Source organism: Plectropomus leopardus, chromosome 14 (genome assembly GCF_026936395.1).
Source record: "Plectropomus leopardus strain MGB_pleo_1.0 chromosome 14, ASM2693639v1, whole genome shotgun sequence".
Lineage (NCBI taxonomy): Eukaryota > Metazoa > Chordata > Actinopteri > Perciformes > Serranidae > Plectropomus > Plectropomus leopardus.
This window is the reverse complement of record NC_142189.1, coordinates 19,720,988-19,742,841: the sequence shown is the minus strand read 5'-3', so window position 1 is coordinate 19,742,841 and position 21,854 is coordinate 19,720,988. Positions and strand designations below refer to the sequence as shown.

The following is a 21,854-nucleotide window of genomic DNA, read 5'->3' as shown; positions in this document are numbered from 1 at the left end:
CCAAGCAACAGTAAACACAATACAATAAAGACAGACCACAAATTAAACAGTTTAACCGCATAGCCTAAGTTCTACTTGGGTAAAAGCACAAATATCAAGGAAAATGGCAAAATCAACAAAATCTCCAAGTCTACAAAATAGGGCTGCCAAAACACTGCTTCTGAAATGCTCCTGTGGTGGTATGACACCGTGCAGAGAACAAACAAAACTGGCGGTTAAGGACTTTCATCGATCTTCCCTTAGGGAAGGAAATGAGGTATAGCACATATGTATGGAGGGACACTGTGTTTACAGAGCAGTTTCATTTCCCCTCATTCACTTCCCCTCAGTCCCTGATGTTGCATAACAGCATATGTCACTTGGACAGCAGAGGGAAGGGCGACAGATACACCAGCCCTTGTTCACTTTCAGCCCATCTATCATGGATTGACCACCAGTTGCAAGATTTTACTTTTTACAAATCATCAGTAGTATCAATATCTGCAGACTCCTCTTTGTGAGCTAAAGGTGTCTTCTGCAGATAACTGCAACACACCAGTAGATTGCAAAACAGTATGTTTTCCCTGCATTTACAGATAATGTTGGGGATACAGGAATCACATAATCTGAATAGTACAATAATATACGTAAATATTAACTGCAGTTAGTTATATGACAGTTTTCGATAAAATAAAATAAAATCTGCTATAAATTAAATTTTCTTAAGAAACAATCTGATAAAAGACGAGTGATTCCATACACATGTAAGCCTACCTATACGGCCCTAAACTGAAACTGAAAAGCACCTCATAGAATAAATGTATTTCATTTTACTTTTATTTATTCACCAATTTATTAATCTTCTCCTTCTGTGGTTTAACCGGTCCTATGCACATTACTGCAACCTCACCATGGATGTATTGTTTTGCATCAATGCATAATTGCAATACAATTTGGGGATATTCAACCCTGTAGTGACCATCACTTTACTTGCTCCCTTTGCCCTTCGAAGGTCGATCTCAACAAGTTTACTTCAGTACTTACACTAAGTGGGGTTTTTTAAAAGATCATTTTTTGGGCTTCTAGCCTTTAATGGATAGGACAGCTCAAGCTTGAAAGTGTGAGAGAGAGGGGATGACATGCAGCAGAAAGCTGAGGCTGGAATCGAATCTGCAGCCATTGCAGCAAGGATATGGCCTCTGTGCATGCAACTGATCTACTGGGCACCCCACACTAATGACATAATAGAGTTTAATTCATCTCATATTGTGCCATATTTAAGTGAACTATAATGTTTTGGGTGTAAAACTAATATACAGATGCTACGATTCAAAAGAGGCCAAACTTTTCGTTGGATGTAAGTTTTTGAGTTATGAAAAAGGCCAGCATGTAGCCCGCATCAGACATTGTGGGTTGTTGTTTTTAGCTGAGCCGATTTCTGGAAAACTTGCAGCCCCTACCAGGAGCCCCTACTAGGAGTGAGGAGTCATTAATCAATAAAACAGGATTTTCAACATTTTTTATAAATGCATTGATGATGCTTGCAAGGTTACACCTGGTGGATGTAACTGAGCTTGCCTTGCATTATTTCTCAAGGTGTAAAATAATCATATACAGTGTATATGGAACCACTCGAGGAAACCACTTATTATGTCCAAGATATAAAAAACAAGAATATCACTTCTCCTTTTTCGATTCAGAGCGTGTTCACTGGAATTTAAGTTTCAAAAATTCCCTGTAGCTTTAAATGTCGACACAAGGTAATTTCCACACAAATCATCTCTCGCATGCCCTCTCATTGCACTGATCTCAGCTAGACAGTAAGAATGGCGAAGAGAGGAATCTCTGGCTGTAATTTTGATGGTGGATTTAGCTCACTGATTTATGAAGAGTCCTTAGATGATGAGGCGCATCCCTCTAACTTCAACTCTAACCAAGACAGGCAACCAGGTATAGTAATTCAAAGATATCATTTAAACAATGCAGTTAGACAAAAAGATTTTTGATGCTGTTTGATCCTTTAACAGTTGTATCAGGCTCTAAAATCGTGCTGATAAAATAAGTGAGTTTTGAGTAAGTGAGTGAGAGTTGGTGCTGAGTGAATGGTGTGCTCTAATACCTTTTTTTCAATCATAAATAAAACCAATATAATGAAGTATATGTCAACATTGTCTTTTTTTCATAGTTTGTTTGACACAAATTCTGGCTTTATGATATCAATTCTTTATCTATCTGTCTAGTGTTGACACCTCGGAGAAACTGCAGACTGGCTGAAGTAAGTCTAGCACTACTAGCTGCTGTTCTTCTACTGATTGACATCGGCCTGGGGGTCCACTGTAAGTCAACGTTACATTCTTTGGAATTATTGATTACAGCCACAGCTGAATTTTTTTTCATTATCACATACGGTAATGTGCTGAATATTTTCTCAATTCATAGATTAAATACAATTTAATTAAAGATTAAATTAAAGAATGTAACATAATTTCTAATGTCAAATCACAATAGTTGCAAAATATTTTTTTATCAATTGACCAATCGATTCATTTACTAATTCACTAATAGGTCTAAGTATTATTTAAATTAAAATATGCTACCAGTACCAATAGCAGGTCTCTTGAACTGATACAAATACCAACAGAGTTCTTCATTTGTACATTTTTTTACAACATCATTCGATCCATGTCATGTGATTGGAAGAATTCAGTTGCATCAAATGCCACTAAAACCATGTAGTATAAAAATACCTGCAGGATTTGCTGGGAGCAAAACCACACACATAGCCAATATTTTCTAGCTCTTGGTTCAAAAAGGATCGAATGAGGGTTTAATTTGACTAAAGAACTTTTGATACTACTTGTTACTGGGTTATTTCAGTCAATACCTTGAAGGTATCAAGTACCAAAACTCAGTCCTATCCACTAATCATTGCGGGCTTTAGCCCATTGTAACATTTTCAGATCACCCATTTTGCCCAACCAAAAGAACTGTGCCCAGATGTTCATTCTACAAAGCCAAAAAACAGTTGTATTAGTTTTATGTCAATTAACAAACAGATAAATTATCGAACCACTTCATGCCGTTGTGAACAGGAATAGTAAAAAATGTTTTTGTTCTCATGTCAAACCTGTGTATTAGATAATCTCCTGTAATTAGCCCAAACAAATTTAAAAATGTGTAATTATAAACTCTATCACTGTAGTGAGTGGATTATCTCAATAGAGCATAATTATGAAAGGTCACTGACATTAAATACCTGTCTTGTTTTTTCTTCCCTTGTGATTTTGCTTATTATATTTGCTTGACATTTAGACCGCATCATGATTAGATATAAAGAAGTGTTAGCAATGAGAAAAAATGAGAGAGAAAGGTGAAGAGGAAGAGAGAGAATACTTTGCCTCACTAACACTGTTCGTCCTCAACACTTACAGACAACAAACTCACAGATACCTACCTCAAACTTAATGAGACAGAACACATCAGCAACGAGTTGGCCCAACTCGAGGGTACTTACAAGACTGCAGTTGAATCCACGAAGGGAGCCAAGAAGCAGCTGGACAGTGAGATGAGTCGTCAGACACCAACCAACTGGGAGCTTGAACACCAGACAAGAAGAAGCAAAAACTATGAAGAGCAGGTTGTGAAATTGACTAAGGACAGTGCAGCACTGAGACGCGACATAACAATGATGAGTGAGACCTGTTTTACAATTACAGTATATATGATAACAATGTTAAAAGCATTATGGGGTATTTTTGTTGTGGTTTTCACTGTTACTTTCTTTAACAGGTGATGGCTGCAAACACTGTGCACCAGGGTGGATTTTGATGAACTCAGTGTGTTACTACTTCCCCTTCTCTGACCGTGATGGATTGAAATCATGGCAAACAGCCAGACAGTACTGCCGGATGTATGGAGGTGACCTTGCAGTTATAGACAGCAAGGAAAAAGAGGTAAAATAAACATAATTTATATTTCATTTCAATCCTGTACATATTAAATTTTAACTCTTTTTTTTTTTGTTAGAATGCAACTGTTAACCACTTAATAAATAACAAACACAACTTCGGTAATGACATGGGATTCTGGATTGGACTGAAATATTTCCCCACCGAAGGGACTTGGAAATGGCTGGAAGAAACAGTACTCGTTGAAGGGTAAGGGATAAACATGTTACATGCTGTTATATCTTTAGGAAATTCTCAGCATAACATCTCACTGCTGGATCAATTTCTGATAAATCTGGTCAGACGTCATGAAGTGAATGTTCCCAAGATTTTAATTTTAAAATGATGGTATCCAGCTCACAATCAGATGGAGCAAGACAGGATTGTGTGCATTTTCCCTAACCACAGGCGCTGTTAACTGCACAATAATGTAACTTTGACAAAAATAAAAGGTGACACTGTGCACAGAAATTAATTAAATAGGCCAAAAAGGGGGTCTCTGACAGATCATTGAAATCACTGTTTTAAAAATGGCAGCCTTATTCCCATCTCTTTTCCATTATAATAAATGATTTAAAGGATAAAAAGATGCATGTTGTGGACTGCAAGAAGGCACATACTGTTTCTCCATAAAGTAACCTTTCATTTGCTGCAGGTACTGGAATGATGGAGAACCAAATAGTAACAAAGATGACAAGAAGTACTGCGCAGTTGTGAATGCCAGAGAAAACTTCTTCAAGGGTTGGGATGATGTTATGTGTACAATAAAGCAAAAATGGATTTGTGAAAAAGCACTGACCTCTACGGGTTAACGCTTAATATTTACTGCATTTGCTTACAAGCTCAGCTGTTTGCAGAAAGAGTTAAAGTCAGCTCAGAGACTTTTAGACATCTTATGAAATTTCTGTAATGAAAAACATAATCTTAGCCAAATGAGACCTTTGATTATGTATATGCATGTATATGCATATACTATTATACATATCTCTGTCAGCAGAATGTAATAAACTTGTAGCACTTTACTTAAGTACCCCTACTACGCATTTATAAGCAGTAAACCTTCCATAAATGGCTTATAACATAATATAATGTAGTTGTACGCAGCTGAAACAACATTTTAAGGGCGACTTCAAGTAAAAGGTAAAAAAAAAATTTAAGGTCAGTACCCTCAAGTAAATACTATTTGCAAATTATAGGAAAATTGTTGTTAATCGTAAGAGGCATATTGCTAGCATAACATTATGTACAAAAATAGTTGCTGTATACCAAGATGGCTCTGAAAAATTCTATATGATTCTCACTTTGTTGATAAAACTTCACTTAACTTCTGTACTGTATGATATTCTTTTTTGTGATTTTCCACATTTGACAATTAAACCAACTTTTGAGCATTTTGATAACTTCTGTGCTGATGGATAACACTGCAGTGCAAATAAGATGGATTTCTGATCTAACCAAATGCTAAGAATTTGTTTTCTTTGACCCTAGAAATAGGAGATCTGTTGGTAGCACTTTAGAAAGCCACACTGTGAGTTTTACAACTTATGACTTTATTGATGGTTAATAAGTCATGAATGAATTCTTTATGAATTTGTGTTATGGTAAAAGAGTTTTAATGTTTTTATTGGACCACCAAGTCTGCATTTATGAGAGTAAGTTTATGATTTAAAAAGCTGCAAAGACTGAGCAGATTATGTTATAACATATTATTGCCTTGTAAAGATTTAATAAATTATTTATTGGCCAACTGTTAACTAAAACATAAATCCACGGCCAGTTGTAAAACGTCAGCAAAGGAATTACAGAAGAATAGGGAAGCACAGTGCAATCATATAAGGAATGAAAATCCATTTCAACTGTCAGAATCATGACTCACTTTCTCATGAATATGAGAATGTGCAACTAAAGCATTGTTTTAGACAGAATGGATGAGTTATAATGTCCAGTAATGCAAAACTGCATATGGGCTTACAAGCATGTGATATTTTACATATTGGAATGTAAAAATGAGCTGTATTACATTTGCTGACATTTACAATTTACTATACCATACTTTAAACACTATTTAAATCAGAGATTAAGCCATACAGCCATCCTTATGACTGATATTTTACCAACCATAACCCATACATACACACAAAGGCATTAGCATCTAGAGCAGGGTCTAAACACACACACACACACACACACACACACGCCTTATCACTGGTATACGCAGCAGACAAACAGGTCAATAGGCATGACTTGCACCAGTATAATGGAGAACTCAGGGTCGCAGTCAGAACCAGGAGACAAGATGTCGTTCGAACACAATACTTCTCAAGACTTCTACAGAGATGGGCATTCAAGCTCTCATCGCCAAACATTTGGACAAGGTACAACTAACATAACTTAACTAAATTAACAACGACAAAAAGTTCTGACCTACAGTTTCTAACTAATATGCCCTGCTTCTTTACACTCTTTTCTCTTTCAAACGGACTCAGTGTAACCTTAGTTCATTCTGTGGCTTAGATTTGAAATGTATGCAAATTAACATAGTTAAATATAACCTTTATAAATATCCTACGATTTTACATCTCCAAATGTTTTAGTTTTAACTCTGTAATTGATTTTTCTGTAAATATTTAGAAAGAAAAGAATCACTATGATATTGCTCTTTATTTTAGCGGGGAGGTTATAACTTAAGATAAAACATACTATTAAGATTTTAACTCAGAGGAACTTTATCAAGGTCTGCTTACAGAGAGAGGTGGATCTGCATTTCCACACCAGCGACTGGTTATACTCAGTCTGAGCATGCTGAATGCTGTTCTACTGATTGCTGCTGTGGTCATTGGGATTTACTGTGAGTATGAGAATTCACGGAAAACAGATGATTTACATACTCTTGTGTACAGTTCCTCCTCTGTAGAATTTAAATGAGATAACTGAGACATAAAAATATGGTTGTGCAAAACTGGATTCACAATTGCAGAAACTATTGGCATCCCTAATTGATTTTCTCAATATAACTATCTTGCAGGAATGCACTGATATATCAGCCGAACATTTGTATCAGCTGCTATTGACAGTCATCATCTATTTTCAAATAAGACGACATTGACTGAATGCAGTGGCCAATGTTTATCTGTTGTGTCACATTAATTTTACACTGGCTAACCATTATGCTTATTACTTGCTGTTAGACTTGGGCAGCAGTAACTAGCAGCTACTGATTCGGAGAAGCTACTAATCACGTGTATGTGTGTATTGTTTTCACATTTGGTTTCGGTAAGCAGACGTTAAACTCTGCATCTCACATCTTGGATAACAAGATAAATAGACTGAGCTGCAACAAGGAAGATATGCTTATTTTTTTAACGACAAACATTCATCTAACTAAGAAGTAGGCTAGGAGGTCAGGGTGGTCTTTTTCTTTTTCTCATTAAAGCAACATTTTGCAACTTTTGGTTGATTGTCTAATCTTATTCCCGGGTCGTCAAATACCGATGTTTTTAGGTCTATATAATTTGTCAGTTCTTTGACTGATATTTTGGTCTATAAAATGCCACAAGATATTTTTTTTAAAAAATTACCATCATTAGTTCGCAGAGCTCAAAGTGAGAGCTTGTAGCAGTCAGAACCACAGTGGTGGCTCAACCAAATGACCGACATTACTTCTCTAGTGCTGCTAGCGTGGGAAAATATAAAAACAACCTTGACTTTACACACCACTTTTGTTATTATGAGTTTTTTTTGCCTCAGGTGCTCAAGGCTATTACCTTCAGGCCCCTAATTCAGCTGCCACGCCCCTCATCATTGAAATGAACCATCTCCGCAACCACAGTGATGTCATCAGAGCGAAACTGGAGGCCCAGGCAGCATTATCAAGAGAGCGCGCCAGCCATGCAAAACTAAAGCTGCAAGTGAAGCACAGGATGACTCTCACCGACAGCCTTCAGGGGCGGATTGAGGCACTAAACACAGACAAGAAGAACCTGCAGTCTAATAAAACTACTTTAGGTAAAACAAACTTCCAGCCGGTGTTGTGGGCAAACGGTCCTGTACATTTAATGGTTAAAATGGTCAAACCTGCTCCCTCAAGGGTACATGTTTTATGTATTATGTAATATGAATTTTTAAACTATATTCATAAACAGCTTATTACAAGAAATGTTTGTCTCAATCTCCTGCCTGAACAGAGGAATCATGTGGCAGATGCCTTGAAGGATGGCATCTTCTCAAATCATCCTGCTATTATTATTCTCATCATGTGTCCAAAAAGAACTGGCCGGACAGCAGAGCAAACTGTATTAGCCAAGGGGGCGACCTACTTGTGATCGATAACTTTGAGGAGCAGGTGGGTTTCCAACTCTGAAATAAAAAAAAAAGTGCTAGCTTCATGGGAATCATAAGTTCTGTGTATTATTTTCTCAGCAAATGTTAATTAATGTCTCTATTCCTGGTTAAAGTCCCATGTGTTTCATTATGAATGACTCTGCTTGGTATATGGGAAAAATGTTTCACCCCATCGCTAAGTGTAAGAAGAAAGGCTGTTTGATTGTGGCAAAAATTTTGACTGATACTAAAAACAGGATTATTGAGGTGTTCTTAATTATATTCTATACTGACAAAAAATGTAAGCATTTTACAACTTTGGTGAATTACATTCAACAGAAATATCCTCAATAAAACACTTGCTGCAGGGGCAGCAGCAAAATGTGTTTTAGCCACATAAAAATATGACCACCTATATGCTAAATTTAAACATAGCAACAAATTTGCAAAGTTGGCAACACTGTTTTCAACTTGCACTGAAACTTCTTTTTGGACTTTAGCGGAGGGGCCTGAGCACATCTGCTGAGAAGGGGTGCCCTTGATTTACAAAATAAAAGACAAAACAAGAGCAACATTGGTGGCTTGTCATGCAGCACAAAATCATTTTATCTCAAATATCTTGTTTTTAAATTTAAGGAGGCCAAAATCGTAATTGGAAAAAAATGCAATTAAAAAATTACAATGAGGAAAAATGGTATCAGGGTCATTATGAACTGTTCATATTTGACTATAAAGTTAAAATGTGCCATTAAGGTATCAACTCCTGTGTTTGCTTTCAGCAACTCATGATTAACAACTTTCCAAAAGTGAGAACCAGTGGTATGTGGTGGGAGAACGGATTCTGGATCGGCCTCACTGATGTAGCGACAGCGGGAACATGGGTCTGGATTAACAATGTGACCGAGGTGGAAACAGCGTAAGCGTCTCACATTGTTAACATTCACTATTCATTTCAATGATTTTGTGGCAAAAAGATCATGACAAACAAATACAGAGAAATTAAATTCTACTCTGAATGATTTTGATTTCCTCAAGGTACTGGAAAACTGGACAGCCTAGCCGTAGTGGAATTCAGAGTGGGAACTGTGCGGCTTTTTATTCTTATGCTGATAACAGGCAGACGTTGTACAATGGCAACTGCGCTGACCATCTATTTAACTGGATATGTGAGATGAAGCCAAGATAAACATGAAACCTCTCAACAGGAAATCACAAAAACTCAACAAATATTTTGTGTGTGAGCAAAATCTTTTAAAAATGCAAACTGCAGCTTGATTAGCATTGTATTAGCATGTGTGTGATTATTTGAGTGATTATGTGAGTTTACACCAGGTCACCTGGAATTGCACTGAGCTTTGAAGACATTTTTTCTATTTTTCCCATTGACTTACATGGTGAAAGAGCTATCTAGAAATCAGTGGATTTTTAAGTATCAAGTAGAAGTTGAAGTATCAACTTCGCAAAATGACTCGTTTCACTGTCGGGATTTGATTCATTCAGTTTGATAATATTTGGAAAGTCTAAAAGAGCCACGTCCTTGCCTTATAGTGCTGAAGCAGTGTCAATCATCCAGATAATTTTATACACACTCGTTGGATTTTTATAGCATCATGTGCCACTGAGCAACTTTCATAGGCATGAACAGAGCCCCACCTCCAACGCTGCATCCACCTCTCTTTATACATCCATGGTTTACACCATAGACGAGGACCACGCCACTTGCATTGCTTCGTGGCAACTTTTGCAAAATGACAGGAGGCCAGGGTCCAATTTCAGAAGCCCCATACATGTTTCTAGGATTTAAGTAGATTTTTAAGATTTCAGCACATTTCTTTGATTTTAATAAATTTTTTAGGATTTTTCTAGGATTTTTTGAAAGTAGAAGGTAGATTTGTGGGTCATTTTTTAAACAAAGCTTAATAAAATGAAATTACATTTGTCCTTGATCCTGTAACAACTTTTAGGCAGTTTCTAGGATTTTAATACATTTCAAGGATTTTAGGATATTTCTAAGATTTTAGGATATTTCTAAGATTTCACGAAATTTCTAGGATTTTAGGACATTTCAATGGCTTTAGGTTATTAGGGGCTAAGCTAGGACCACTGTCAGGGGATGTGGAGATCCTCTACTGGCACATTTTGATAAACAAGCTCTATTTTGATGCTGTTTTATACACTCTGGCACCTTATGTGTACTAAAAGTACAAAAACAATCGCACTTTGGCGCTGGTTTCATTTTTCACCCTTGCAGGCTGGCGCTTGGTTTATTTTTCTTTAGATATCTGTGTGCAGTGCTAATATAAAGTAGTTGCCCTGCAGCAAAGAATGTCTTTTTTCCCTGTTATGTTTTAGCATAAAATGGCTATTAAAGGTGAAAAAAAATCCAAAAATCTCTACAACACTGCTCACTACACATATCTACTCATAGCACCATTACATTTACTTGTTGATAACGCTGTTAGTCTATAACCACAAACGAAAAATCAATCTGATGAAGCACAAAATGTACAGTTGTATGTGAAAGAAATGTCTGCCATGTAATGATTGTAAATCATACAAAATAAACTGTGACACCTAAAAAAAAATCTCCTAAAGCTTGATTGTTTTAATAAATTAGAAATCCTTTAGTGATCGCAAAAAGACACTGCTCTTCAAATGACCTGCACCCCCTGTAAATATTTAACAGATGAACTTGATTTTCTGTTTGTAATGTTACACACAGAGCTACACTCAGGGCAATGTCCTAACAAATAATCTCTCTCAGACAATCACGTCAGACTGGTCTCATCTTCACAGTCAACATGGAGGACGGAGAAAATTCAGGTGGCACTTTTGACGGTCCATATAACAAACTTACTTATCAAGATGACATCAGTGGAGATGAGCATTCTCTCTTCTCAAACCAAGAGAAGCAACAAGGTATAGTCAACGAGAAGTGAATAAATAACTGCTGCGCACATCAATAGCAATCTGTTGATGTATAATCTCTTCTTTAATACTGCTACCAGATTCAAATATAGGACTGTAAATACACAACTGTGGTTATTTCTACTAAATTATGACAATGTGTTCTGGTTCTGCAAAAAGAATTTAAATAAATACATATTATCAGCTTACAGTATACAGATAGCAGACAACATAAAATAAAAAACATTAAGTATCTAATTTTTTCCCTTCACCTTTGTCAATTGTCTGCATTATATGGATATATATTATATGGATAATATCGTAACTGTGTTGTGATTATCTGCTAATAATCAACCACTTCTCTATGTAGTGTCCATGTCCATGATGAGACCTGAATTCAGTTTGAATCATTACAAACTGCTCACAGTAAGCCTGGCAGTCCTCGCTGTCATTCTACTAGTGGTTGACATTGGCCTGGGAGTCTATTGTAAGTTACTGTTGTTAACCCCCTCTTATTGTGAAAATATTGTGGTGTTAGTGACATCTCATTCACAATTTACCAGTAGTGGAAGAGGTATTCAGATCTTAGATTTAAGTAAAAGTAGAAAATAGTGTAAAAATACTCTGTTAGAAGTTTTTATCTAACTTTATTTAGACTTGAAAATCATTAAGGGGGAGCCCTGAGCAGATATAGATAATGAAATGCAAGACTAACAAATAATTAAAAAAAACCATATAAAATATATATATATATATATATATATATATATATAAAAAGAGAGACTGTGATCAACTAAAATAGACATGGCATTTCTATAGCACCCCAATGTTTAATTTATCATGGTTTTGACACATTTTACCCATATCAGAAAAAAATGCACCATTAGGATGTGGCACTTGGCCATATGACCATTATAATTCCAAATATCCTAATTAATTAATTAGCCAGATAAGCTAATGCCCTGTGTGTAGTTATATTTATTTATTTCATGGCTATTTTTATTTATTCCCTGCTCATATTTATTTATTGATGTATTTATCTCGCCTATTTAATATTGACTACAATGGCATTCCATTTTGCAGTTGGAAAAGGTGGAGCAAATTTTAATAAGGCTACTCTGTAGACTCTTGCTGTGTAGCTCAGCTCATATTATAAATTGACTTATATTTTGTATTATTTATCTCATTCATCAAAGAAACGATTTGATTAACTAAAGCTGTACAAGTTTACACTATATTATAGTAAAAAGTACAATATTTGCATCCAGAATGTAGTGTTGTAGACGTAAGCCTACACCCAACCAAGTAAACTGCAAGTACTTCAAAATTGTAAATGTAGGCTAACTACATTATTTAGCGTTAATTACCTTTCACCAGTGCCACTCACCATACTAATGTTTCAGGCTTCGGGTCAAAGGCTGAAAGTATAGTTCAAATAACAAATAACAAAAGAGGAACAGCAACTAAAAGTTTGATATTTCACTCACTCACCGCTCATATCTGCGTGTTTTTCAGCAGCAGCGGTTGGCTGTTGCTGTGAAGATGCTCTGGTAAATCCACTGTTAGTTAGCTAACCGTTAGCTGCGAAACAGATGTTAGCAACAAGCTAACATTAGTGAAAATAATGTAGTATTTAGCTGCAAAGGAGATAGTTAGCCAGATATTTCCTGCATAGGTTGATGAACCAAAACAAAATAAAGCTACAAGCTGAATGTTGGACTTATATTCATTAAATGGACACAAACACAATTCCTAATTAATGCTAATGCTACTTAATGTGTGCCAATGGTTGGGTAGCTCTCCCCAAGGATTTAATCATTACAAAAGTAAATGCAGGTTTATAATAATAATAATAATAATAATAATAATAATAATAATAATAATAATAATAATAATAATAATAATAATAATATTTAAACAAAAAAAATAATATAAATAAAAGTAAGACCTATGGAAGTTTAATAAAGGCTTTAGCACTTGTAATGCTAATATTTAAATTTTATTTTTTACTGCTCCTACTCCTGTGCTAATGTTTGACTTGATTTGTATCCTACTGTATGTAATTGTAAAAAAAAAAAAAAAAAAGTATGTAACTGCAAAATCAACTGTTATAAATGTTGTGCTTTGATAATAATGGAGGGGAAAAAACTTAAAGTGAGACTACATAGCTTGAGTAACACTACATCTGACCACTTGCAGATAACACACTTACTGGCGGGCAGCATGCAGTGATGGACATCAGCAAAGAGGTGGCCAAACTGCAGGCTGCTTACAGCACTGCACTCCAAAGCAGGGATGAAGCCAAGAAACACTTGGCAAGAGAGATCAGTGAGCAGCAACTTACCAAGTGGGAGCTTGAACATGAGAATAGAAGAAGCAAAGCCTATGAAAAGCAGGCTGACAAACTTCAAGTGGAAATTGCAACACTGAAATCCCATATCCCAATGATTAGTGAGAGCTCTTTCTTCCAATTGATTGTGTTATCAAGCTATAAATTCAAAATTATTGTGACTAAATTAACAACATGTTTTCATTTTCTTTGTCAACAGAGGAAGGCTGCAGACACTGTCTGCCAGGATGGACTTTCATAAACTCACTGTGTTACTACTTCGCTTTCTCTGAAGATATTTCACGCAGATCATGGCAGGAAGCCAGACAGTTCTGCACAAAACAGGGAGGCGACTTGGCAGTGATAGACAGCAGAGAGAAACACGTAAGACTCAACATTTTGTGTCCACGTTGATATTTATGTACAAAATCTGCAATCTGCTATTTTCGTAATTCTTTCATAGCACTTAATATTTTATGTCTGATCAGTATAAGATGTCGATGTTACATAGAATCCACTAAGATAAATAGTTGTACTGTACATGTTTGTGTACATTTCTGGTGTTGGCAGCTGTCAATAAGCAACTTGATCAATAACTATCATGACCCTGGGAGACCCGTAAGCCAAACTGGCCTCTGGATCGGACTGAGAGATGTGGAAGAGGAAGGGACTTGGAGATGGCTGGATGGAACAAGACTGGCGGAGGGGTAACAGCTACATATGTGACATACTAAGAATACAACAGATAACGCATTGAATACAAATATTATGATTGTAGGAATTGTTGTGATAGCACATTCACATACTTCAAGCTGTGGCTATCATCCATAATACAACTCTTCAAAATTAAGGAGTAATTAATAATTATTATAAATATAAAGTGGCAAAGCTGTTATTTTAAAAGCTCAATAACCTATAATTTGTTTTAGGTACTGGAATGATGGAGAGCCCAATAACATCGGTAATGAAGACTGTGCAGCTGCATACCCCAGGGACAACCCCTTTAAGTCTTGGAATGATGCTCCATGCAATTATGAACTGAAATGGATTTGCCAAATGGCACCAAGGTCTGCTGGTTAATGGGATTGTTTTAAAAAACACATTTAGTTTTCAACTGAATATAGAATTAACTCCATCCTAGAGACTTCTACACATCTTCAGTATCTTTTTATTGTCATGTCAGCATTTGTTGTGACGACAAAACGGCAGGGAAGGTCAAAATACAAAATATACATCTGATTTATGAAATGAACTATAAAATGTAAGTTCACAATATCACTGTAATAAATATTTTTTCCCTTTACTTTACTGTACATATGAATTACTACTATTCACATCTGTACACTGGGTTAACAGTTTATCAGGAAAACACCCACCTTCACATAAACTGCGCATTCCTACAAATCATATGTTGTGTGACAAAGTAGTATATGGAGCATTAGTTAGCACTCAGTTGTTAATCTTGCAAATGAAACAAATACAGTACTGTGCAAAAGTCTTAGCCCACATTAAACTTTCTTACTTTAGTAATGTTATAATGATAATGCTTATTTATTTCTCAGTAGCCACTCTACTAAAATACAACCAGAAAATACAGGAAAAATGTATACAGTAATAAAAACGCAAATATTTCAGAATTAAACAACTTCAACAGGCTAAAGTTGCAAGTACTGTATTAAGTGTGACCCCCTTTCCTCTAAGCATGTATGGGACTATCTTGGGCAGACAATATGAATATTATAAGACTAGTCTTCTGGTGTACTTACATATGGTTGCATTCAAGACATGTCCAAAGCTCAGTACTGATTGTTTTAGCTACCTCTTACTATTGTTGAAGCCAACGATTCCATAATTTACACTTAATATTGGCTTCAGTCTGACAAAGCCATTTTGTCCTGTACACATTTTCTGTATTCTTTGTTTGTATCTTTATAAATGAGGAGACTGATATAATATGGTGGCCTTAGACTTTTGTCAACACTGTATTTCTAATTACACAGACAAGACTATAAAAACCATTAAGTGCTTATCACTGTAGATAAGCATTTTGGTTCTGGTAAGTCCCAAACAGCTGTCATGTTTGCCTTTTCACATCCTGCTTTTGCAATGATTTACTAGGAATGGTCTAAAAAGCAAAGAAGCACAAGTAACTGGGGACTCTGTAAGTAAATAGCTTGTGGATCAGAGGGCTCAAAGGAGAATGGCCAGAAAAGTGCAAATTAACAGACATGCTATAGTGAGGCCAGTCACATCCATATCCATTCAATGCTGGTGTGCATAATCTTATATGAAAATGCATCCTATCTTCAACAAGATTCAACAACACTGGTGTACTTAATAAACTGGCAATATAGTGTCTACATAGCATTTGATAAATAAACATAAAACAAAAATTAATGTCCATTTGTTAATTTCCAAGTCTGACTAATGTGTCATTTGTAGTAACTTTTTGTTCTGAAGCCTGATGCCAACAACTACAGCACAATAACTCTTATCCTTGACACCTATATCATTCAAACCACACCTTGATTCCTAAGCATGCTGGCCAGACGGTCACAGCACTGCAAAGTGCTGCCGAAGTTGCTTAAGAAGCTGCTGAGTGTCAACGTGCTCTGGAAAGGAGTCCTCAGACTTTTGAGCAGCAGTGTAGCTGCTCTGAAGATCTCCAATCTGGAAACAGACAAAAACATCACCTTGTCAGACACTATCATGGACATTATACATTGAATCTTTAACTACTGTGCTCTTAAGATGTTCAGATGAATTAAATAGTGATAAATCACCTTTTCAGAGAGAATGGAGAAATTGAAGTGTGGCTCATACATGTGAGGGGCCAGGGATGCAGCAGTCTGCAGGAAGGCTTTGGACTGGATCACAAATGGGACAACCATCAACATTGTTGATATCAAAATATTATGTATGAAAATTATATTTTAAAAGAGCTCTTGATTTTCAAGTTAATTCTTTTAATATTCTGACATAAAAATTCTCTCTACCAGCACCACCACCTCTACACCAGCTGACACCATTTACATCAGTCATTCCCAAGTTTTTCCTTAAGGGAATAATTTTCCATCATTGAGTAAACTTACAACTAAGTGACATGTTTTATGCATATTCCATATTAGATGCCCAAAAGCTTTGGTGACCCCTAGTGGGGGTCTTGACCCCCACTAGGGGTCACCAAAGCTTTTGAGAAGAAGTGGTTCACCTCATTCCGATAGATAGAAGAAAACTGGACAGCTCACATCATTGTGTCATCTTGTTAGCTCGGTGGCAGTTTAAGTTAAGCTTTAAGATTATAGCTGTTAGCGATTTATTGAAAAATCTATATCAGCAGCCTTTTTGGTATAATGCAGTGTTGCATTTAGACTTTTAAGGCAAATAACTATTTAAACAACAGATACTTTTTATGTGGTTTGACATCCAGATGTCTCTACACAATATTAGTTCTGCTGATAGCTTCCATTCAAACTATCATTATCCAAAAACAGGTGATGGCTGGCACCCAGCTGCATGTGAGGAAAGTACACAGTCTGTGCTACTGTGGGATAACCACAGTCTCATACAATATGTCCTATAATATCTTGGTTTTTATCACTATAATAATGCTAAACTCATTTATATCCAGCTCTTGGTTGGTCTAATTGGTGGCTTATATCTTGTTGGATTTATGGTGTGCAAGTGTAACCCTCAAATGATTACTTTTTAAAGCATCAGTTCTGTACAGAGTGTATTTAAGAGATATTCTTAAAACAGTCTACACTAAAGTTTAACAACAACAATGACAGATTAATAGTTCTTAATTAACGGGTTATGTTACATAATAATAGAGAGACAAAAAAGACACCAATGACATATCATATTTAAACAGTGGAACAAAAGCCATATGACACAAAGATATGTCTTTACCTGTTCGATACGACCTTTGCGCAGCTCCAGCACAGCCAGGTTGTTGTAGGCTTCAGCATGGTCATTATTAAAAGCCAAAGCCAGTTTAAAACACTGGTAGGCTAGCGTCAAGTCCCCAATGCCCTGAAAACACAGAACACATGTCTGTACCAAGTTCTATTTGTTTAATGTATTTTAAGTGTAAACCATATATAGAGGGGGTATTATTAAAGAGATAGTTCAAATTTTATGTATGAGGTACTTATCCATAGTCAGTGTATTACCTACATTAGATGGCAGTCCGTACATCCCCAGTTTAGAGAAGCAGGCAGGAGTACCAGCATAGATGCTAAGCAATGTTATGCTTACCTATGCTTTACCTTAAAAAATCAATATCATTTCAAGTGTATGCTATATTTAGAATATTTTTACTGCTTAACCTTACTGTAAGACAGCCCTCTTCTACAGGGAAGTTTAGTGGTTATATCCATCTATGCTCTCCTCAAAGCCACCAAACTCCTTTGACATAAACAATAATTTTATTTGAAAACACAGGGGCTGCCAGTCTACTGCTCCCTAGATCAGTTGCTTAGTTTGTGTTATTGTGTGATGTTGGTGAATCCGAACTTAACCTTAAAAACACCAAATCACACAATATCACAAACAACCTAACCCATCAAGCGGCAGTAGATCAGCAACCTCTGTATGTGCAAGGTAAAATTGCTGTTTTCAAGGTTCCTACAGGGTTGTCTGACAGCAAGGAAAAGTGGTAAATGTATTTCTAAAGCTGACACTTACATACAAACTTATATTTGATAGATTTTTTTAGTGGCTAATATACATTTTTCTTGCTGCCCTTTCAACAGCAGTAGATTGATTAGCCTCTGTGGCAGTACATCTGCCTGCTTCTCCAAACTGGGGAGGTGCTGACCGACATCTGTTGTAGGGTATACAATGACTGTGGATAAGTACCTCATACAGCCCTTCTTCAAAAAATCCAAACTATCCCTTCATATCATCAGACACTGGGATATTTTCGGGGGATTGTTAACTCACCACGGCCACGTGTCCTATGTTGTACCACACATCAGCCTGCTCTTCATCATTGGCCACCAGGGCCAGAGCCCTCTCAAATGAGGACAGAGTCATGTCGTATTGCTGAGCGTAAAAGCAGCACAAGCCCAGGTTGTTGTACAGCTGGCAGTTATACACTCCCATCTGGAGTAGCCGTCTAGCAAAGGGCGAAACTTATTGAATCACAGATGGGCTATAATTTCTTATTATACATACTGTAATAATATGTCACATAAATTATGCATGGAATTTTATCTGACCTGTAGAAGCGCAGTGCGATCTCCGGTTGATCAGTGTAGAAGTGATTGCTGCCTATACAGGCGATAGCCTCCACATGAGTGTTGTCCTGCTTCAGGACATCTTTGTAATACTCTGTGGCTGATGAGATATTGTTCATCTCCTGTGACAATATCACAGTAAACACAGCAAACACGGTTACCTATTTCATCTTGGCAGTTGTTTCTGAAACAAGAATCAAGCGGACTCTATAGTAAGCATCGTGCCGATATACCGTACCTCATGTATGCGAGCGATTCCTGTTAGAAGAGTAACCTCACCAGGAAAGTGGTCCAGACCTTGCTTGAAAAGGTTGAGTGCCGTTATTGGTTGATCAAGGCGCTGATACACCTATAGTAAAATATACACAAGGGTTTTTAATTTATTAGCAAACATTTGGCTCATAGACAGAACATTTTGTGTGTGATTTGTATGTGATGTAATGCTATGATGTCATTACCTTTGCAAGGTAGAGATATGTATCCACCACCTCTTGGTGGTTGAGAGCCGATCTAAACTGTTTTTCTGCCTCTCGATATAAGCCAAGCCTGCAAAGGTCAAATATTACATAGAAAACAAACTTGCAACTTTATTCAATTTTAGAAAATGTTGAGCTACAATGATCTAGATATCCTGAGTTACCTGTAGTAACATTTCCCCAGCTGAACTTTCCACCACCAGTCTTTGAACTGAGCATGTTCAGTAGCTTGAGCAGCCAAATCTAAAGCCTGGAAAAGAAACACAATTATTGTGTTGCATGGATAATAGTCATCGATATTTCAATGCAATACAAATTTTCTCTGTAGCAATTTATTGAACACCTACATTTTTTACATCATTTTCGTGATGGAAGATGTACTCAAACAGTGTCTGAGAAAAGAAACGATGGTTACTTAACATGCAAAAAAAAAACAATGATCTTGATTAATTTTTGCAAGTTACAGTCTCAGACTTACCCTGGATAAATTAGGCTTTTGGGAATACTTGGCCAAATTTAGTCTCGACAGGTTTATAAATGGTCCCTCTGGATTGGTTAACATTGAAGCCTGGAGAAAAAAAAATGCCATGCTAAATGTTTCAAGCTCATTTTCAAAGTCAGTACAGCAAAATAAAACACAACTAAAAATAAAGAGGCGCACTAAAAGATAAAAGTTATTGGTCTTACAATATCAGCATAAAATAGTTTATTATAAAATATTATAAAGATAAGTGGAATATTTTTTTAAGAGACAAATAATATCAATTATGCTAGCCCAAATTCACTGGGTAGATTCTGTGTTTCAAATAAATGAGCTCTAGTGGGAAAAACATATTTGTGTTTCACATGGAGTCTCTTTGTTGCTGCAGATTGACATTATTTCAGACATTTTAACTCACTGTTCCCAGACGGATAAATCTGCCAGAAGCACTAGTTACAGGACGAGCAGTGCTTGCAGTGCGTGGGGTCTTTATGGCCTGCTCCATCGTTCCAGGGCGCCCTGACTGTGTGCTGGGTCTCACAAATCCTGTGATAGGACGTCCTGATTGTGTCATAGGCCTTGAATTCAGAAAAGAAACTCAGTTCAGGTGTCTCAGGTGTAGTCAACAGTAAAATTTCATCGCATTACACAACCGTTTTCTGACAGACAGTACCTGACAGCCGCTGAGGGACCTCCGCCCTGACTTGTTCCAGGGAGTCTCAGTGATGTTCCAGGTCCTGGCAGAAAGACAAGTCCTCTCAGGCAAATTGACCCATTGAGGAAATGTATTAAATTATTCACTTTCTTAACTTTAAGACACTGAGAAGGGTTTGCACTCACGCGCAACTTGAGCAATAGAGCTCTCATCCAGCATCATCTCAGCAATCCCCTCCTGGTCAACCTCAACTTCATCTATGTATACCATCTCTGTCAGAGCACGGGTTTTTAAGCTCCATGCAGCCTGTGAAACACACAATGTTTCAAACACACAGGTGACCTCGGATGTAACCGTAAACATGTTATAGTTAGGATCTATGCTGAGCTTCCACATGACAAAAAGGATGAGAAAAGATGGCAAAGGGGAGCAAGGTTACCTCTGAGATAGGTAAAGAGGAGTCCTTGAGGTAGCATGCAGTGAGTTAGAGACAGAAAAACAAAGTTGAGGACAGATGTTACTATATGGGGGAAATTAGAAAATGGATGGAAAACATAGTGCAGTGAAAAAAATGAAATGTGGAAAACAAATGCAGCATAGTGACTAAGATATGATCTGGCGACAGTTAAAATAAATACTGCTTCAAACACATGCCAGTATATAAAACGTTACCCAAATTAATTTATGATAAATTACAAGGATTTGACCAAACGGGATTATACTTGCAAACAAGCAGGCTTTCCTTGATGGATAATCGCTAGCATGCTATGCTAGCCCGGCTAACTACACCACGGTACCTGGTCGTACGGGTTGTCCTGTAATATTTTTGTGCAAATATCTGAACATTGTTGAAGCTTTCGTCTCCTGAAATAGCTCCACGCCAGGAACAAAGGGTCCATTGTCACCTCCATAGCTTTGGTAGGGAAAAGTAAGTGTAAAAGTCGGCTATCAAGCTGTTTAGCAAAACTGGGATGATGGCGAGAATGAAGCTTCCTCTGTCGCACGGCAACGGTGGAAGAGGGCGGGGCTTCACTTCCGTTTCCCCTAGTGCACTAGAATCTTAAAGGGCTCTGGTTTCCTCTAAAACAATAAAAAATAAAATCCAATGAAATAATAATATATCAGTGAAATGAATGAATGAATGAATGATATTTTAGTTTAAAAATACAATGAAAATGGTACACACAGGGGCTATAGAGCACTTGAATCGTTGTATCATAATTAAAAAATAGAAATTACAAAATAGTGCATGTATTGCATAGCACCTGATGAAAAATTCCAAATGGGGTGATTCAGAAAACTTAGACTTGGATGCATATAAATTTAACAAATAAAATAAGTAAGCTAACAATTAGTTGTATTTTATGGTGCTTAATTTATAAATATCATAATGTGAATAACATTCTGTAGCTTCTACTGTACTCTTTTAGAGTGCTGTTGTTCAGGCTATTACCAGTCATAAAGCAAGTCTTTTTCTTTAAAAAAAAAAAACAAAAAACAAAAACTTTATTTTATTT

General features: G+C 36.6%; 4 protein-coding genes across 7 annotated transcripts; 3 read left to right on the top strand and 1 right to left on the bottom strand.

Annotated features, from left to right (window-relative positions):
* Window positions 1–1,740: 1,740 nt before the first annotated feature.
* Window positions 1,741–5,317, top strand: LOC121953884 (uncharacterized). The gene is made up of 6 exons (XM_042501140.2): window positions 1,741–1,929; window positions 2,220–2,315; window positions 3,411–3,671; window positions 3,769–3,932; window positions 4,006–4,136; window positions 4,582–5,317. The coding sequence occupies exons 1-6, from the start codon at window positions 1,806–1,808 to the stop codon at window positions 4,736–4,738; spliced, it is 933 nt and encodes a 310-aa protein (XP_042357074.2). The 5' UTR covers window positions 1,741–1,805; the 3' UTR covers window positions 4,739–5,317.
* Window positions 5,318–6,143: 826 nt separating this feature from the next.
* LOC121953895 (hepatic lectin-like) lies at window positions 6,144–10,831 on the top strand. Of its 3 annotated transcripts, none has more exons than XM_042501164.2 (6): window positions 6,144–6,301; window positions 6,661–6,774; window positions 7,674–7,931; window positions 8,111–8,268; window positions 9,026–9,162; window positions 9,282–10,831. In XM_042501164.2, exons 1-6 carry the CDS (start codon window positions 6,166–6,168, stop codon window positions 9,430–9,432), a joined length of 954 nt encoding a protein of 317 aa, XP_042357098.1. In that variant the 5' UTR covers window positions 6,144–6,165; the 3' UTR covers window positions 9,433–10,831. The 3 variants fall into 3 exon arrangements, with proteins under 3 accessions (XP_042357098.1, XP_042357100.1, XP_042357099.1); XM_042501165.2 differs by having other exon boundaries at window positions 6,155–6,301; window positions 6,673–6,774; XM_042501166.2 differs by lacking the exon at window positions 6,661–6,774 and having other exon boundaries at window positions 6,147–6,301.
* A 174-nt stretch (window positions 10,832–11,005) lies between these two features.
* LOC121953897 (uncharacterized) lies at window positions 11,006–14,785 on the top strand. The gene is made up of 6 exons (XM_042501167.2): window positions 11,006–11,165; window positions 11,524–11,640; window positions 13,353–13,604; window positions 13,703–13,866; window positions 14,053–14,189; window positions 14,412–14,785. Exons 1-6 carry the CDS (start codon window positions 11,048–11,050, stop codon window positions 14,560–14,562), a joined length of 939 nt encoding a protein of 312 aa, XP_042357101.1. The 5' UTR covers window positions 11,006–11,047; the 3' UTR covers window positions 14,563–14,785.
* A 139-nt stretch (window positions 14,786–14,924) lies between these two features.
* On the bottom strand, window positions 14,925–21,359 carry ttc8 (tetratricopeptide repeat domain 8). Of its 2 annotated transcripts, XM_088087074.1 has the most exons (15): window positions 21,135–21,359; window positions 20,777–20,800; window positions 20,523–20,643; window positions 20,356–20,419; window positions 20,101–20,260; window positions 19,680–19,769; window positions 19,549–19,593; window positions 19,366–19,451; window positions 19,184–19,271; window positions 18,964–19,074; window positions 18,708–18,847; window positions 18,430–18,604; window positions 17,395–17,517; window positions 16,266–16,349; window positions 14,925–16,152 (listed from the first exon to the last, which is right to left on the bottom strand). In XM_088087074.1, the coding sequence occupies exons 1-15, from the start codon at window positions 21,246–21,248 to the stop codon at window positions 16,036–16,038; spliced, it is 1,542 nt and encodes a 513-aa protein (XP_087943200.1). In that variant the 5' UTR covers window positions 21,249–21,359; the 3' UTR covers window positions 14,925–16,035. The 2 variants fall into 2 exon arrangements, with proteins under 2 accessions (XP_087943200.1, XP_042357097.2); XM_042501163.2 differs by lacking the exon at window positions 20,777–20,800.
* Window positions 21,360–21,854: the final 495 nt, after the last annotated feature.